This window comes from Jaculus jaculus, chromosome 18, assembly GCF_020740685.1.
Source record: "Jaculus jaculus isolate mJacJac1 chromosome 18, mJacJac1.mat.Y.cur, whole genome shotgun sequence".
Lineage (NCBI taxonomy): Eukaryota > Metazoa > Chordata > Mammalia > Rodentia > Dipodidae > Jaculus > Jaculus jaculus.
Window position 1 is genome coordinate 62,432,033 of NC_059119.1, and position 20,041 is coordinate 62,452,073.

At 45.2% G+C, this 20,041-nt stretch overlaps 1 protein-coding gene across 1 annotated transcript in view; it reads right to left on the reverse strand.

Annotated features, from left to right (window-relative positions):
- Positions 1 to 19,680, reverse strand: part of Ppp3r1 (protein phosphatase 3 regulatory subunit B, alpha) — a 28,891-nt gene extending 9,211 nt beyond the window's left edge. Inside the window, exons 1-2 of the mRNA XM_004660068.2 lie at positions 19,513 to 19,680; positions 5,494 to 5,533 (exon numbers count right to left, since the gene is read on the reverse strand). Coding sequence (XP_004660125.2) covers positions 5,494 to 5,533; positions 19,513 to 19,515 — 43 coding nt within the window. The 5' untranslated portion in view covers positions 19,516 to 19,680. The remainder of the gene's footprint in view (positions 1 to 5,493; positions 5,534 to 19,512) is intronic.
- Positions 19,681 to 20,041: the final 361 nt, after the last annotated feature.

Genomic DNA, 20,041 nt, shown 5'->3' on the forward strand with positions numbered 1-20,041 from the left:
GGCTTGAGCCTCAGAAATAACTTTCTAGTATCAACTTATGGAAGCACTGTGAGTGGCTGGCACAGAAAGCCCGTTCTGACACGTGTTCCAGGGAAAGCTTGGTGGGTCCTAGTACCAGTGGCCTCTCCTCGATTGCTTCCTGTTCCTTGGTGTCTCATCTGAGGATTTTAAAGTAGCAAAGAGGTTTATTTAAAGGGACAGCACGGATCAGTGCACCACAGGCAGCGGCCCAGCAGTGTTCAGCTCTTTGAAAAGAAGGAAGTGTCGGGAGATGAGCTGGGCCACACAGGTCACGCGAGGGAGCTCCGCAGCAGAGCACCTCCTTCCTGGGCTGGACAGAACCTCCCCGGCTCGGCCGCAGACAGGACCCGGGAGACAGAGGGCCTCCTCGAGTGCGGGCTGACTACGTGTTCTCACCTGTGGGTCCCATTCAGACGCCACGGCGGGAACCAACTTCACAGGTGGACAAAGAGAGCGATGGAGACCCCGTGCAGCAGTAAATGTGATCCAGAACCCTAACCCAAACAGCTCCCATGACAGGCAGTTTGGGGGTGGGGAGGACTTAAAAGCAAAATTTCACAGAAGGATGAATTAATCAGAGAAAATACCACCAATTGGTGGTCCAGCTGGCTTGATGTCTGATAATTCTACTTGCAAGTATCGGAAAAAAGGGAACATTTGATATGCTCAAACTGGTTAGTCTGACACTTAAAAAGTACTAGACAACAGAACTAAAGATAAATAGCTGGCCTACTTTTAACAAGAAGTTAAAAGCATGTAAGAAGAAATGCTGAAATTTCTAATTTAAATGAAATTGTAAACTATTTTGGAACCTATCAAAATTAGGATGAAAATGTTAAATAGGAAATAAGCACACTTTATGGGTTTTAGTGTCAGAACTAAAGAAGAATTCTAAGAAATCTCACTTTTCTCATCTATCCTGGTTTCCCTCTGGAATTACCCTCTCCTTTCTTTTTAAGTAATCTCAAATTAGAAAACTGAAGGCCAGGAGCAAAAGGAGATTCTGACACTACCTATACTTCCAGGATAAAAACTAGGCTAGAAATCCCAACCAGGTGGGCAAGGCTTCTCTGTGCTGGCTTGGCACCTCTCCTGGATGTCCAGGCCCTGCTCTGGGAAGCACCCCTCAGCTCCTGGGCTGAGATGGAGGACTCGGGACTCCACCCCTACGCCCAGGGGGCTCCCTACCCACTCCTGCCTTCCACGTGGCAGAAGCTCTCTGTACTTTCTTTTCCTTTTCCCTGAATAACTGTAATTTAATAATTTAAAAAAACTGGGCTAAAAACTTGAAAGGGTTTCATGGGTCTTACCAAGATCCTCTGGTAATTGCTAAAGAATTTCAGATCACTGCCTTGACCTATAAGCTAAGGGCTTTCTGAATTTTATTTATAAGGAATTTAAATTTGTAAGGGCATCTCCCTCTCCACTTATTGTTGAAACACAGAAAATACTAAGTTTATCATAATAAACTTTCAGCTTTTGACCTTTCTGCCTTTACCGGGCCTCTCAACATTTAGGTTAAGTGATGTCTCTGAGATGTAACCGTCTACATTGTTTTGACCCAGAGTGAGTGAACTGACGTAATGAAACTAAGCTATGTGCTTTCTTAGTTTCTCACTAGTCTCAACTCATCACTGTTGATTTCACATTATTTGTCATTTTATCTATGTTTAGCTGTTAGCCTGTGTCTATGTTTGACATGACTGTGTATTTATGCATAAGAATACAATATAGGGCTTTTTGCTTCTTAGCCTAGCTGAATTTTATTTTTTTTTCACCAACCCTTCAGCTGCTTCTAAGAAAACTAGTTATTCAACCCCATCTTAACTAAAGCACAAATAGAAAAACTAACTATTGGGCTGGAGAGATGGCTTAGCACTTAAGGCTCTTGCCTTACCTGTGAAGTCTAAGGACACATGCTCGATCTCTCTCCAGATCCCACGTAAGCCAGACACACAATGGTGAGACAAGCGCAAAGTCACACATCCCCTCTAGGTAGCACAAGCTCTGGAGGTCAGCTGCAGAGGTAATGACTCTGGGTCTTCCTCCACATAGAAATGTGTCCTGCTTACAATAAATTCACACAGCTCTCCCCTCACTTTATAGCTTGATTGTTGCCCAAGGTCACTTCTAGCTACCTTTAAAAAAAAAAAACAACACCACAAAACAACCTGGGTGTGGTGGCGCATGCCTTTCATCCCAGCACTCAGGAGGCAGAGGTAGGGGGATTGTTGTGAGTTCGAGGCCACCCTGAGAATACATAGTGAATTCCAGGTCAGCCTGAACTAGAGTGGGACCCTACCTCAAAAATAAAAAACAAACAAACAAACAAAACTCCACTACTTATCAACTTGGCTTGGGACAAAATAAGATCTTGTTTGGCAACACAAGCACCCTCAATCTTTATTTCATTATGTTGCACAGTCCTGCTCCTTTTTCAGTTGGAAAGCTTGTTTTGCTGTACTACCCTGTCTTCATCCCACTTTCTACTTAGAGGCAGTACCGTATCGTCTTACTATTGTATATGTTTCTATATGATACCTCTACACATGCCAGGCTATAATCTACATGACATAGTTCTCCCCAAAGAGGTTCTATTCAAACTTGCTTGTAAATAACCACTCATTAGTCTACATTTTCATTTCTAGGAGTAAATGAATCTCTAGCACATTAGCTCCTTTCAAAAGAGCTTGCATCCCGACTCACCTCACCTGTTCTGGGTGGACTCTAGCTCAGGCTCCTTGGCGGTTCTGATGGAAAGCGGTTGGGCCACCCTTAATGGTGGTCATTTTTCAGCAACAGCTTTCGCAACCCCTACCAGTCTCTGAGCAGCACCTTACAACTTGTTTGAACTCTCCCAACTGTAAATTGTACAGGTTTCATTTTATACCTCCACCAAGCACACTAGTCCATTACTTTAAAACGGAGCCTCTATCAAACTTTCTGGGTATGAACAGCAGAACGCACCCAGCCTCTATGGCAGTTCTCTGTTCTCTCCATCCCCTCGGAAAGTTCATAAGCAAAGCCTCCAAACACAATTCTGTCTGTATTTAGCATTTCCAAACTCTCAGCAGAGTAACTCATGAAATGTGGCTTACCACTCTGTAAGGCTTGTGTAGTCTCAAGGCCCAAGTCCACCCACATTCCTCCAGTGCCCAAGTTCCAAACGACCATAACATAATCCAGCCGTGATGGATGGTACCTCCCAAACTGAGCCAAAAGAACCCCTTCCATCCTGAAGTTGCTTCTTACAGGGAAAAATAATAAACAGTCCCAGGTATCTGCCCTAGTGGATTTTTACTTGCAACCAGATGTGCAGGCCTCAGTTCTAGACTTAACAGGGGAGTGAGAGAGAAATCTAGGATGTTCCCATACAACTTCTGTTCCTGGACGGTGGACATCAAAGCTAGTTTGCCACGACAGTCTGCACAAGCTAAGCCTGAGGACATGGAAGGCTGTGTGTGCACCTTGGGTGGAGCTTCTTGAAGGTGGGAACGCACAGCTTCTCCACAGACATCCTGATGTAATGAAGGCAAAAACAACAAAACCGCATCTGGTGCTATCTGTCTTACGCTCAGACCCCCATGGCTTTGTCTGAAACTGAATAAAGCTGAGAGGACGGCCAGTTCAGGGAGCACTGGAGCGCACCCCGGCCCTCCATTAGGTCACAAAACCATACCCCTATCAGAGTTACACTACGAACTGCCAAGCACGTCTGCTACAGCCGGAAAACAGGCAAAATGCATATTTATATGCCTCTTTCTTGACACAAAAAACTGGAGGAGTAACTATCATATACTATAACCATTAAGCGTCAAGGCAATTTGCACAAAATCAAATCAAACTCTAGTCAGTCAATACAACTCTGGTGGGGTTTTTTTTTGGGGGGGGGAGGCGGGGGACAAGGGTTTCACTACATAGTCCAGGCTGGATTCCAACACAAGGTGATCGTCCTGCCTCAGCCTCCCTAGTACTAAGTTGGTTCAACTTTTAAGAACAATGTACTATAGAAATGAGCCACCAAAAGACGTTATCATTTTAAAAGAAAACTGCAAAATCAATGTGAAAGCTTCTGGCTTCAGAAAACATAAAAACAACAGATCACATCAGAATCCTATCAGCAGAAATAGTAGCAACAGAAATATAACAAACCATAGCTTGCTTTTATCTTCCAAATCTCATTTGGTTACAAAAAACCCTGGTATGTACTTAATAGTTTTACTTTTTTAATAGCATGTGTTCGTGTGTGCGTGTGCACGGCGCTGGGGTCTCTGCCACCGTAAGTGTGCTCCAAACCCACGCGCTGTTTCCTGTGCGCTGCTGGGTCCTAGGGAATCAAACCTCTAACGGCCGAGCCATCTCCCCAGTGATAGTTTTAAAGCTTCTAAGTACTGGAAAATGTTCTGAACTACCTGACCCACGCCAACAGACCTACTACCGCGGGAGAGCACAGAAAGCAAGGCAAGTGCCTGAGGGTGGTGCTGTCCCAGCGGAGTGGTGCTGGACCTGACGACGCAGGACACAGCTGTGGGGCAGACAGGTATGAAGGAAGAAGTGTATCACCGTCTTACTTCCAAATACCAGATCATCAATAAAAGGGTGTCAAAATGAACATGACCTTAATGAAGTAGCTCATAATGGGCTACTGTCACGCGGTGTAGGTGACGAGACAGATCACTAAATTAAGACTTTTTAAACTCTTACAAGTTAATACCAAGTCCAAATTAATACCCAGTTTTTCAAAGACTAAGCTTGCAAGTATTAAAGAAGCAAGTATAACGCCTCAAGTTGTAAGATCATTTTCAAACTTCCTAAAGGGTTGGCTTTTACCACAGCAATGTGCTGTTTGTTCAGTGAGGTGCAGACCAAGGCAAGGAATCACTCCTATCCCCACATTCAGAATTTGGAGACCAATAACACTGGTGGTTCATAAATTCCGTGGACACTCTTTCTCTTTCCTGAATAATGAAAACCCTGTTTCTCAGCCTTGTGGCAGTCTGACCCATGTGTGACTAGTCAAGCCATAACATACGAGCTTGGGAATTGTGGGTAGAGCTCTCAGCAACACAAAGCAAAGGAGCATGAACCCTTGAGCCATCAGACAGAAAAAAATTCTTAAAAAGCAGCTGGGCATGGTGGCACTCAGGAGGCAGAGGTAGGAGGATCATGGTGAGTTCGAGGCAACCCTGAGAATACAGTGAATTCCAGGTCAGCCAGGGCTAGAGTGCAACCCTACCTTGAAAGAAAAAGTTCCTACAAATGTACTTTGAAATGCTATAGTTAAGCCAGAGATTGGGGGTTTATCTATAACTACAAACTAGCACAGACAATAATAAAATCTGTTTTAAAATGTCAATGCAGAGATGAGTTACACACACACATACACACACACACACACACACACACACACACACACACCATAGAGATTTATGTAAGTAAAGAAACTCTGGATAGTAAGAACATTCAACTTACAGTGCGAGCACATCTCCAAAGGGTAACTTGCCTCATTTCCCTGGGAGAGAAAAAAAAGAAACAATTAGTCAAAAGATTGGTTCAAATGTCAGGCTGGGGATGTAGCTCCCTTGTAGAGACTTACTCACTAACACACGAGCTATGAGGACATTTCACATTCAAACTACAAAGACTAAGTCTCAAAAAGAAAAAGAAAAGGGGGAGATGAAAAGGAAGGGAAAGGAACAGGAAGAGAAGTACTCTAAGGAGCCAGAGAAGAGGAAACTGCAGACAGCTGTCAAGTGTCAAGTGCCTCAGGCCTGGGGACTGTCAACATTGCTGCCAAGGGCTAAGAAACCTCAATACTTGGGTCCACGTGTAAGCTTCAACATCAACTCTTGCTAAGAGCCAAGGAGTTCCCATTTCCTAGGCCCACAGTAATGCTCACAGAGCTAAGGGTCAGCTCCACAGGGCAGCAGCGAGCTGTAACAGGGGAAGGTACCTATAGCTCCCACTTTATATCCCAACAATCTGGGTATATAATAACTTCCAAAGACCAGCAGCACTTCCAAGAGCTGCTCCTTGCCTGCCCCCAATATCTAACTAATTAAAGCAAAAAGAACTTGCCAGTTGATTGATAACAAGACCAGGACTTTTAAGGGCCATTCCATCAACAGTGAATATCTCACTCCTCTCCCACATGGAATCTGTGTATACACGTGGTTCCTGTATCCTCAGCCTACCCAACTGACCACAGACCCCTCTATTTCTAAAATGCAGCAATTCCTCAATGCCTCAGCATACAGGTCAACAAGGCTCAGAAAGCCCTTTAAGAGAATTCTTAACTTAGCAGATGAACTCCTCTGACCTGCAGCACCAATCTGTCCTTGACCGTGCACGTTTTCATTCAACATCCCACAGATCTGAGCATCTCAATGTCTTCAGGTTGCCCAGTGACGAGCCCGCAGTGCCGCACATGCACTCAAGGGGGCGCACGCGCCTGCAGCTCGTTCACAGTGCCTAAGGCCCTGGGGCCATTCTTTTCTCTCTCAAAATGTTTGAAAGAAAAGTTTACAGGATAAAGAGCACTTTCCGCTGACTTGTTTGCTTCCAGTAAGTGCTACTGTCCAGGACAGGCCTGTCATCTGGCGAATGCAGCTGAGAGGCAACGGCAGAGCTGCAGCCACCAAGCCTGACAGTCCTGAGGAACAAGCTCCAGGATGGAATCTTGCTAACATGGTTCTGTGGGTCCCTTGGCCTCTGATTCCTGAGGCCAACTGGCACTTGCTTAAATGAATGGCAGTGGGCCTTCAGAGATGCCACCCATCCTCTGTAAAGAGGTTTCATTGCATATGTGGCCCAACGCTCTAAGAGACTTTTTAGTGCCTTACAGATTTGGTACTGCACCTGAGGAAAAATGTAGAGCGTGTGTACACATATATGTGACCATATATTTATATATGTAGAATGTACATATGCATATAGTTTATCTTTTTTCTTATGAAGCCTTATATAATCCTGCATGAATAATAAAAAGCACACCCAGAAGCTGAATGAAAAGCTGATATTTGGCCAATTTTGCTCTTTAAAATTCCACTCTACATGTGTTCGCCCTAAGTGTGCCATTGGTTTATATATGACTTGTAATTGTACATTAGAAGGTGTCTGTCTGTAATAAGCACTGTTCCCTAAATGTGTAAAGTCTAAAATTTTTATTTTTTTTCAGCGTTGTAGCCCTATCTTCTTTCTGAGCCAAAGGTTCTAAATTCTATCCAACAGTAGAAACTGCCTTGATATACAAAGGACCTTTGTGTCATTCTTATTATGCTAATTGTCGCTGGCTCTTTAATGCATATACTGCATAAGCCATCTAAGATGCAAAGCTTAGGAAAATGGCGTACCAAGCTGGTACCTTCAGAATTAATGACGATACAAAACCTTTTCCAGGTTTTATGCTCGTGCATTCCTAATTTGTATCATGACTACTCACTTTAAGAGCTATGTAAAGTTTTATAATTGTTAACATGCTACAGACCTTTTACTCAGTGGTTGTTTTTGTAAATCTCTGTAATTTATCTGTTAGCATTCTGCAGCAGCACAACTTCTAACAAAGGAATATTTTAAAATTTTTATCTACTTATTTGCAAGCAGAGTAGCTAGGTGAGAGAATTGAATGAATATGCCAGGGACTCCAGCCACTGCCACCAAACTCCAGACGCATGGGCCACTTTGTGCATCTGGCTTTATCATGGGTCCTGGGGAAATGAACTCCAGATGCATGGGCCACTTTGTGCATCTGGCTTTATTGTGGGTACTGGGGAAATGAACTCGGGCCACTAGCGTTTGCAGGAAAGCACCTTAACCACTAATCCATCTCTCCAGCCCAAGAATCAACATTCTTGAGACGCTAGGCAGGACATCATCCACAGGACAGAGAATGGGTTAGGTGTGTGTGGCTGACCCAAGAGCCACCCCTATACCTTAGGAGCTTAACATGGTCTATGAGGGCTGGTGGGCACTAAGTCCTTGTCACTAAGACCTGTCACCACTGCTCCAGTGCCACCCAACGTGCACCAAAGCAGACAAACCAGGCCAGACCCCATCCTAGGGACAAGGGGCCACAGGGACCAAGCCACCAGACAGTTAAACAGCAGTGTTGTCAGAAACAGCGTTCAGAGGAGGGGAGAAGTTATCAGAATGAAAATGAAGGCACCCTGGGCACGGTCACACTTGCCTGTAATGTAGCACATGGGAAGCTGACGCACAGGTTTTGTGGAATGACCCTTTCTCAAACCAGTGACTTGGAGTTGTCTGACCAGCCTTACAAAAATAGCTAAAGCCAAGAGCTTAAGGAGAAACGATTCCTATGCATGACAACTTGGCAGGATTCAGAACCGCGATGGAAACAAGCCCCTGGGCATGACTGTTAGGGATGTTCTAGATCAGGCTGATTGAGATAGGAAGCCCGCCCTCACTATGGGGTGCCACTCCCTGGGCCGAGACTCCTGGACTGAGTAAAGAGAGCCGGCTGAGCATCAGCACTCCCCTCTCTGCTTCCTGACCTTGGACTCGTGGTCAGGTGCTACGTGCCAAAGGTGCTGGGCACGTGAATAGAACAAGATACAGTAAACGATCCCAGCACTTTACTAAACCAACATAAAGTTCAAAAACTACTTGAAGTCTTGATTTATAAAATGCATACCTATGAGAATGTGGCAGGTAGTACTTATTAATCGTATAATATCAGGAGAAACCAAAAATTCAGTTACAGTAACTTTGGCATTTGTAACCCTTTCATCCCTTCTTTACCGCCCTCCTCAGGCTTTAAACTTCGTGAAGACAGCGTCGGAGTGACCACCTTCTGGGACCTGCTGAGCAGCAATGCTCTACTGCACGGCTGAAGCAGTTTGCTCATCAACCAGTACATATTCGGACGGTGTCCGTGTTCTATTCTGAATGTTTCCATGAGCATTCATAAACAAGTTAATTTTCTTTCTTGTGGGTAGATATAAAGGGGGGGATGGTGAATAAAAAATGACATATCCATATATTATTCAGTAATAAAAAGATACGTTCTAATTCTTTAGGGGTTTTTTGTGCTGCTTTTTTACAAAAATTACTTACTTATTTGAGAGAGGAGAGAGAGCGAGAATGGGCATGCCAGGGCCTCCAGCTGCTGCCATGAACTCAGCACTCATGTTCTACCTTGTGCATCTGGCTTATGTGGATCCTGGGGAATTGAACCTGGGTCCTTTGGTTGTGCAGAAAAGCACCTTAACCACTAAGCCATCTCCCAGCCCTTGCTTTGCTTTTTGAGATAAGATCATTCCTGTGTATATAGCTCAGGCTAGCCTGAAATTCCCAAGCCTCTCCCTGCAACTTTGCCACATGCTGGGATTACAGCGCACACTACACACAAGCTACCGTACTGACTCACGCAGCAACACCCCCGGGCGGTGACTCAGTGGATTAGGCACCTGCTGTGCGCCCAAGTACGGAGTTGGGCCACTAGACTTCATGTAATAGCTCATGCTCGCTTCGCCAGCAGAAACGCAAACTGGAACGATACAGACATTAGGATGGCCTCTGCGCGAGGATGGAAGGCAAGGGCCAGCCTGAAAGCTGTCATGTGAACTCCACATGCACGCTGTGGTACACGCACGCCCCCACAACAAACCAGTGACAAAGGCACACATACAGATTTAAATACTGTTAAGCTGTCATGTGAACTCTACGTGCACACTGTGGTACACGCACGCCCCCACAACAAGCCAATGACAAAGGCACACATAAGATTTAAACACTGTTAAGCTGTCATCTGAACTCCACGTGCACAATGTGGTACACGCACGCCCCCACAACAAGCCAATGACAAAGGCACATGTAAGATTTAAACACTGTTAAGCTGTCATCGGAACTCCACCTGCATGCTGTGGTACATGCATGCCCCCACAACAAATCAGTGACAAATGCACACATACATATTGAAACACTGCTAAGCTGTCATAGGAACTCCACATGCACGCTGTGGTACATGCACGCCCCCACAACCAGTGACAAATGCACACATACAGATTTAACCCTGTCAAGAAGCAGGTGTAGGGCTGGAGAGATGGCTTAGTGGTTAAGTGCTTGCCTGTGAAGCCTAAGAACCCCGGTTCAAGGCGCGGTTCCCCAGGACCCACATTAGCCAGATGCACAAGGGGGCGCACGCATCTGGAGTTCATTTGCAGTGGCTGGAGGTCCTGGCGCACACGCTCTCTCTCTGCCTCTTTGTCTGTTGCTCTCAAATAAATAAATAAACAAAAAAATAAATAAATAAAAGAAGCAGGTGTATTGGGGACATGGCTCAGTAGACAAAGCGCACATCACAGAAGCAGGAAAGACCCAAGTCTGGGCCCCCACCCCCCCCATGTAAAAGATGGGCGTGCAGGTACATGCCTTCAATTGGGCCTGCTGGACAGCTACTCCAGTTATAGTGACAAGTTCCAGGTTCAGCAAAAGAGCCTGTCTTGAAAACTTAAGGCAGAAAGAGATAGAGGATGACACCTAATGCAGTTGTCTGGCCTCCACACATGCACCAAACACATATGAACTCATATACTAAAAATCTTGGGCTGGAGAGATGGCTTAGCAATTAAGGCCCTCATCTATGAAGCCTAAGGACTCAGGTTCGATTCTCCAGTTCCCATATAAGCCAGATGCACATGTGTCTAGGGTTTGTTTGCAGTGGCTAGAGACCCTGGTGTACCCATTCTCTTTCTCTCTCACTTGCTAATTAATTAAGTAAGCAAAATAATAAAAAACATTAAAAATCCTAATAAAGAGCCAGGCATGATGGTGCACACCTTTAATCCCAGTAACCAGAAGGCAAGGTAGGATGATTGCTTTGAGTTTGAGGCCAGCCTTCATACTACATAGTGAATTCCAGGCCAGCATGGCCTAGAATAAAACCCTACCTAAAAAAAAAAAAAAAAAAGAATGCCAGAGAGATGGCTTAGCAGTTAAAGCACCTGTCTGCAAAGCCTAAGGACCCACGTTCAATCTCTCCAGATCCCACATAAGCCAGATACACAAAGTTGAGGCAAGCGCAAGGTTGCACATGCCCACTAGGTGGCGCAACAGTCTGGAGTTCTAATGCAGTGGCTGAGGCCCTGGCCAATTCTCTAAAAAAAAAAAAGTATGTGCATACATACATAATATAAGTACATATAATATATATACATAGACATACATAAAGATGTACTGGTTAATAAAATGCTTACAAGACAGGGCTTTTTTATGTCCCTGGCATGCTACCCACTGCAGAATCACCTACGACAGGACTTTTTAAAGGCATAGATGAATGTAACAGGAAAAAAAGCATTTGAAGCCATGGAGACACAGGACAAATTTACAGAGTCTATGAGAATTCTGCAATGAATTTTCCCAACATAGATAAAACAGCCAAACTGAGGAAGAATGCAGACAACACAGACTGCACGCTTTAGGATAACTTCAGCACTGTAAGTGACACTGAACTCTTTGGAAGCTTGTCATACATTTCCCTGTCTACTCCTATTTAAGCCACTCTCTATTATGGAAATAAACTCTGTATGGGCTGCAACTGATGGCTGTCTAGTAATTTAAGATAGAGGTGAAGAGAAAAAGTGTGACCATACCAAGTTCCCACTTAGGAGTAAACATTTTCTATTAAGGAAAAAAAAAAATAGAAGCTAAGTATGGAGTCTTTAGTTCATGTTAAATATTTTACTCATTACATGGAGTTTGGTAAATCACACTTAAGATGGTCTCAGACCAATTCCAGATAAGAGACTACAAACAATGGCTTCTAATGGTCATCAGTAGGACAGCAACAGGAAAACAATCACAGAAACCGAGAGGCTACCCTGAGACTACATAGTGAATTCCAGGTCAGCCTGGACTAGAGTGAAACCCTACATTAAAAAACCAAAAAAATAAGTAAATAAACCCCACAAATATCTTATTGCTTACTATTGTTTATTTTTATTGAGATTCTAACCTTTATTAGAATTTTTACTTATTATTAAACTTATTAGTTTATAGTTTTACAAACAAGTAGTTCTAGAGGTGGCTACTTTATTACACAACTAACAACAACTTGCTTGTGGCATTACACTCAGGAAGACATGTAAGGAAAGCCACCCATGAAACTAGACACATCACAGATAAGTAACTGTTACAGCTGCAACAGTGGCTGAAAGTAAAGGTGTTTTGGTTTTCAGGGTAGGGTCTCACTCTAGCTCAGGCTGACCTGGAATTAATTATGTAGTCTCCGGGTGGCCTCGAACTCACGGCAATCCTCCTCCTACCTCTGCCTCTCAAATGATGGAATTAAAGGTGTGCACCACCATGCCAAGGTTTTAAGCTTTGTATATGCTGTTATGGCTTTGTCCTACTTTACTTGGGTCTTAGAATGTGTACTAACCCTAAAATACAACCAAGTGAACCCTGTAAGAGACCTAGCCAGAGCCAAGCAAGGTGGTGTGCTCCTGTAACCCAGCACCCAGAACTTGGGAGGCAGAGGCAGGAGGATCAGGAAGGAGCTCAAGTTCAGCCTTTTAGCTACATACCAAGTTGAGTATCAGCCTGGGCTATGTGATACCCTGCCCCCCCCCAAAAAAAAACCCAGGCACACACGCACACCTGGCCAAACCATAAATTTCACTCACTGACATGTTTTTAGGACACAAACCGTCTACCAAGGTGGTCCTCGTTATGACACTAGTAAGAGAAACAAGGCTGAACTCTCTGAGGAAGAAAGACTTATGAGTTGTTGAATTAGTGCCACATTTTCAAAGATTTTCTACAGAAATCTTCAAATACTTTTCAAACATCTTATTCATCTATTTGAGATGTATGCAGAGGTAGCGATAGAAGGAGAGAGAACGGGCATAGGAAGGCCTCCAGCCACTGCAAACAAACTCCCGAAGCATGCAGCACCTTGTGCAACTAGCTTTCCGTGGGGACTGGGAAATCAAACCTCAGTCCTTTGGCTTTGCCAGCAAACACCTTAACTACTGAGCCATCTCTCCAGCCACTCAAATATTGTATTTTATTTTTGGTTTTTCGAGGTAGGGTCTCACTCTGGCTCATGAAGACCTGGAACCCTCAAACATTTTAAATGATTTTATAGCTCAAGGCTAAGACAAACCCAGAAACATGGCTTAGTCACATTTCACTCATCAAAACTCTACTCCACAGTCAGGTGTGGTGGCGGTTGTATCATTCATTGAAGCCCAGATTTCTCTAACCGCAAAATATAGTTAATTCTCTGTTAGCCAATCATCTAGATGACCTGTGACTACTTTAAATTCAACATGACAAAAATAGAAGCCCTCAGCCCCTGACCTGGTAACTCCTTCTCCATTCTTTTACAGGAAAATGTGCATTTTTTAAGTTTTTTTTTTTTTTTTTTTGATTTTCGAAGTAAGGTCTCATTCTAGTCCAGGCTGACCTGGAATTCACTATGGAGTCTCCAGGGTGGCCTTGAACTCACAGCGATCCTCCCACCTCTGCCTCCCAAGTGCTGGGATTAAAGGTGTGCGCCACCATGCCCGGCCATTTTTTAAATTTTTTGATTATTTTTACTTATTTATTTGAAAGTGACAGAGAAAGAGGGAGGGAGGGAGGGGGGGAGGAAGGGAGGGAGAATGGCCGCGCCAGGGCCTCCAGCCACTGGAAACAGATTCCAGACATGTGCGCCCCTTGTGCATCTGGCTAATGTGGGTCATGAAGAACCAAGCCTTGAACCGGGGTCCTTAGGCTTCACAGGCAAGTGCTTAACTGCTAAGTCATTTCTCCAGCCCGGAAAATGTGCATTTTTAAACAAGGTCCCAAGATAAGTGTTGATGCTGCTAATCCAAGATCCACATTTTAAGAGTCACTGTTCAGACGTCTCTTCAAGCCTTTGGCCTGTTAAGTTTCTTCTGCTATCTCCCAAGGCCAAGGGTCTGCGCAGCACTTACTGCTAACATTTCACAAGTATTCTGAACATTATCATCAAATGGCGAGGCTAGAAATATCACAATGGTCATTTGGGCCAACAAGTTTCTTAAGGTCGTAAGAGCATACAGTATACTAATATTCTCCACACGTCCTAGACCCAAATCGGCACTTAGGAAATGCATGCAATGCGTGCTTCTGTCAGACAGCCCTCTCACCTATCCAGGCAGGTGCCAAAGCAAGATTCATTCCTTTTCCCTCCTACATATATAATAAACAGGTACTCAGTCCTCTCAGTGCAATTACTTTTCAATTTCCACACCTAGACCTCATTTTAATAACTACCTAACTATGAAATTGATCTCTTTGCTCAGTGGCTAAAGCACTTGCCTGCAAAGCCTTATGATCTGGGTTTGATTCCCCAGTGCCAACATAAAGCCAGATACACAAAGTAGCGCTTGCATCTGGAGTGTGCAGCATGCCCATTCTCTGTCTCTCTTCTATCTCTCTCTGCTTGTAAACAAAAATATTTTTAAAAGAGTAAATGGGAGACTGGAGAGATGGCTTAGCAGTTAAGGCGCTTGCCTGTAAAGCCTAAAGACCCAGGCTCAATTCCCCAGATCCTATGTAAGCCAGATGCAAAAGGTGGCACATGTACCTGGAGTTCATTTGCAGTGGCTAAAGGCCCTGGCATGCCCATCCTCTCTATCTCTCTTCTCTTTCTCTAACAAATAAATAAAAATGACGTAAAAAGTAAATGAGCAGGGTGTGGCAGTACATGCCCTTAATCCCAGCATTCAAGATGTGGAAGTAGGAAGCTCACTGTGAGTTCGAGGCCACCCTGAGACTACACAGTAAATTCCAAGTCAGCCTGGGCTAGAGCAAGACCCTACCTCAAAATGATAAAAACAAAAGAAAAGAAAATGAGACAATTCTGTCTTTTTTAAAAATAGCTTAAACCAGGTATGGTGGCTCACACCTTTAATCCCAGCTCTTGGAAGGCAGAGGTAGGGGGATAGGAGACTACATAGTGAGTTCCAGGTCAGCCTGGGCTAGAGTGAGACCTTACTTCAAAAATAAATATTAGCTTAAAATCTGCATAAGGAAAAATAGTTTCCCTCATGCTATACACACACTTCTAATTACCTAGTCTGAATTATCCTGAGTTCCCCCATTCCCACAGGCCACCCTGAATACAGATGGCTATATAAGTACTCAACACTGAAGTATAGTTAATGTTTAAATTATGGCTTCTACTGAGCAAATCACTTTCACACTATCAAATTCTTAAGTAAAGCCAATGTTAGGTTCCATCTGCACTTTAGGTCTCTGAATGGTTTATAAGAAACAGTTCATGCCTCTATGACTTTGAAGACAAGTTTCCTATGTAAATACTCATCTGTTCAAGACAGATCAGGGTCTTCAAGGAGGCTCTGAGTGATTTCTACCGGTTTACACTGAGCATCTTACTCCCCAAAACACCACATTGCACAATTGCTGTTGCTCACCCCAGTGGACTCAGTTGCTTAGAGATAACAATCATGCCTTCCATATACAGAGTACTAAGCCGCTAACAAACAAGACCAGTAATTCTCTAAACAGTCTCTCAAAATTTAGCATGCGTCACAACCACCTGGAAGACCTGTAAAACTTAAACTACCTGGCTGGCTCTACCTGGCCCCGAGTTTTGGACTCATTGCTCTAGGGTGGAAGGCAGCACATTCCCACAGGAAATTGACACTGCTGGTCCAAGAACCACATTCTGAAAATGAATAATCTATACATGAATCATCACTTCCTACTTTTGATATTTAAAATGCTTTCTTGGGCTAGAGAGATGGCTTAGTGGTTAAGATGTTTGCCAGCAAAGCCAAAGGACCCAAGTTCAATTCCTAGTACCCATGTGAGCCAGCTGCACAAGGTGGCACATGCACCTGGAATTCGTTTGCAGTGGCCACAGGCCCTGATGCACCCATAGTTACAGCCCCTCCAAGTAAATAAGAATTAAGAGGGCTGGAGGGATGGCTTGGTGGTTGAGGTGCTTGCCTGCAAAGGCAAACGACTCACACTCTATTCCCTAGGACCTATGTAAGCCAGGTGCACAAGGTGGTGCGTGAGTCTGGCGTTCGTTTGTAGCGCCCATTCTCTCCCCTCAAATACAAATAAAACGTTGCCTTCTAGGCGCCTCCAACGCTCCCTCCCTTCTGCAGTCTTCATCATCTTTTCAGACTCAGCTCAGTTCTCATCTACTTCATGAAACTTTTTCTCTAATTTCAAACTCATTTTGCTCTTTCCTCAATTTCACTGTTTTTTTTTTTTTTTTTTGAGGTAGGGTCTCACTCTAGGCCAGGATGCCTTTGAACTGAAAAGTTGACTTCTACCAGGCTTTATGTATGTTATTCACGTGATATTCACCACGTGCTGACTCACTTCACACCTACTAGCACTGGTCTTATGCTCTTTACCATAACATCCTCCACAAGGAAGAGAACAGCAGCAGTTTCTAACAGACAGCATCCACAAGTACTTGTTGCAATGAGCGGCTGTCACTTGTCACTCTCCTGGCCTGACCTGACTTCCTCACTCTCCTTAAAAATCTGTGACAGATACAGGATTCCTCTACACTGTCTGTCCCCATCATGGCTGACTGACCTTGAGTGGGCTTCTCTTGTCCCCTGACCCATTTTAATGTTCTCATCTACCATGGGAAGTAATGAGGGAAGACACTGTTTCCTTGTGGCTGATGTGAATTTTAACTCTTTGGGCCATAGGACAGGTCGCTTGCATATATGTAACAGTAATAAACTTAAGTTCTAATTGCAGGCCATGACCATGAACATAACTTTGCAAAGGTAACTGGGCATGGTAATACACGCCTTTAATCCCAGTACTGTTGGAGGCAGAGGATCACATTTTCATATGCACATACCCAGCCTTCATCCTCAATGCTTAGCAGTTTAAAAGTCAAACAGGGTGAAAGAAGGGAGAGACTTTGACTTTCAGGGAAAAAAAAGTAAATCTACTTTTAATGCAGCAAATAATATACCTATCAAAAATAATTAAACTCAGGGCTGGAGAGATGGCTTAGCAGGTAGGCGTTTGCCTGTAAAGCCAAAGGATCCCGGTTCAATTCCCCAGGACCCACGTAAGCCAGATGTACAAGGTGGACATGCATCTGGAGTTCATTTGCAGTGGCTGGAGGCCTTGGTGCGCCCATTCTCTCTCTCTCTCTCTAAAATAAATAAAAATAAAATATATCTTAAAAAATAATTAAACTCTGATTGTTTTTTCAAGGCAGGGCTCAGAACTTACTCTGCAACCCTAGGGTGGCCTCAGACTCGGTGATGCTCCTACCTCGGCCTCCTGAGTCCAGGGACTAAAGGCATGCACCACCAGGCACAGCAACTTCATATCATAAGCCCTTTTACTTTTTCCTCACTTGACTTAACCCGTGACAGTAATAAAACTCTAAAATCTATTAATAAAAATGTGTATGTTCGTGGTACCCACCAGGACTTGGACTATTTTCTAAGTGAAATGAAAATTTTCAGAACTGCAGATTTAACTAACTAGGAAAATTAACCAAGCCACTCCAAAGCCCAACATTTTTGTTTTTCAGTTAATCTACGTTCCACACAGCAACACCAAGTTATAGGTATGGCCTTGAAGCGTCCAAACCAGTGCTGTTTTCAGCGGAGAAAAATAATCTCAACCTTGGGCCAATGCCCCCATGAATTGTATCAGTGTGGAAACGGTATAGAGTGGGTAGAGGCAAAGAGAGAGGTGAACCAAAAAACTTTTCAAGGAGCCAGGTATGGTAGCGCGCACCTTTAATTTCGGCACTTAGGCAGCAGAGGTAGGAGGATCGCTGTGAGTAGGACAGCCACCCCCCCCCCAAAAAAAATTAAAGGAAGCTAAAACAGCAAGAAAATAATAACATGGAAAAAGATAGTATATGGTACATCTTGAAATACTTTAAATTAGGAAACACTGAGAACCATGAAGATAAGAATTTAAGAGTTAATGAGTATGCTGCCAAAAAAAGGACAATGATCTTCAAGTAAAATAAAACATTCAAGAAGTTCTGCTAAAGCACCCAAGTGGCTGAGCATGGTGCTGTAATCCCAGCACTTTGGTGGCTTAAGCAAGAAGCCTATGTTGAGTTGCATCCTAGCTTGAGCTTCAAGAGTAAAACTCTTGCCTCCAAAAAATAAATTAACTAAATTTTTAAAAATACTAACGTGCGATTCGTAACTTACAAGAAGACTGTATTATGAACGGCTACAGCCTTTTGTAAAAAGTGGTATTTATAACGCTCTGAAAAAGTCTAGGTTTTATAACTTTGGAGGACCCAAGTTGTCTACACGGTGGCCTCCCAAATTAGCATGGGGGAAATTTTCTCTCCCTATCGGAATCACGACTCATGTATTTAAATCTGTTCCTCACAGGGATTTGAAGTATGCCAATAAACACACGTTAAATCATTTGCCTCTAAATAAGTAAAGCCAACTTACTTAAATATCCTAACTTCACTTTCTCCCTTCACCATCACCACCTACTTAATTACAAGGACTCGGACAGAGGGTAACAGTCCAATGCCATGTTGGAATCGCTGACATCTGTACCGTTCCTGGTTACAAAGAGGGAGCTACAGGTCTGAGCGGAGCCCGAGAACCCCTAAGGTAACAAGCTAAAAGGGCATCATAGATTTCCTGGCTTAGATGACAGGCTGTAGACACACCCCTAGGGTCAGCCAGAAACACTACAGCAGCCAATTCCCCCTAAGGGATTAATGTGAGTTATGGAAAGGCAAATTTAAATCGCCGAGAGTCCAAAACCACCACCCTCCAAGGAACAGACAGCCGAAGTTAACAAAGAAAAAGCGCAGCGTCCTGGGCCGTCGGTAAACATCAACAAGCAAGCGACTCCATTTCCAAGTCCAAGCTGGTCCGTGCCTTCCTTAGCAATCAATCTACCTTGGGCCTTCCACCAGTTCACCCGCGTGGAGAGGAGCCAACAGCAGAAGAAATCCGTTCCCCACCCACCCACCCGCCGACACAGGCTGCAGACTAACGACGAGGCAATTGCTAAAGCGAGATAAGTTAGGTGGCAGGACGCACTGCTAGAAGAAAAAAATTTAAAAATGGGGGGTGGGGAAATGGTTTAGCGGTTAAGGCGTTTGCCTGCGACGCCTAAGGACCCCGGTTCGATTCCCCAGGACCCACGTAGGCCAGATGCACAAGGTGATGCATGCATCTGGAGTTCGTATGCAGTGGCTGGAGGCCCTGGTGCACCTACTCTCTCCCCACCTCTCTCAAATAAATAAATAAGTAAAAGAAGGAAAAAATTAAAAATGGGGAGTGAGTGGGAGAAAATGCAAGTCTGGGAGGGGAGAAAAAAGTGGCAATTACATAAAGCCACCCACGAGCATGCAATCGGGGCAGCAGGCATTTCGGAGCCGGCCGGGCACGCAAGTGGGTATGTCCGGGGGCGGGCGGCCCGCATCGGCATCCGCAGCCCCGGAGGCAGGGAAGGAGGCCCGGCGCCCCCGCGAGCCCGGCCCGCTCCGCTCACCATTTTGCCGGGCGGTGCGTGCGGCGGCTCGCCTGCGCGGCCGAGGGTCGACCGTGTCCGGAGGCTCGGCGGTGGTCGCGGGGCGCCCTCCGAGGGCTGCGCGCGGGCGGCGCGGGCTGCGTGACCGGGCGCCGAGGCGGAGGCGGAGGCGTCGGGCAAGGGGAGCAGCAATTACGGCCGAGATTCAGGCAGCGAGCGCGGGAGGAGAGGAGAGGGAGGACGGGGAGGGGCCGCGCCGGGATGCCGCCGCCGCACGCACGCACGCGCGCGCGCACGCATGCACGCACGCATGCACGCCCGCCCGCCGGGAGCCCGCAGCGACCCGCCGCACGGGCTGCGCGCTGACAGGCAAACGTCCAAAGGCTCGAACGGACGGGCGGCGGGCGCAGGGCGGAGGGCTGGAGCACCGCCGAGAGCCTAGCGCCGCGGCGCGGAGAAGGGGGGCGGGGCGCGGGGCGGGGCTTCCGCCAGCGCCGCTCATCCGGGAACTCGCGCGCGCGCGCCTCCTTCCCTCTCCCCCCCCCCTCCC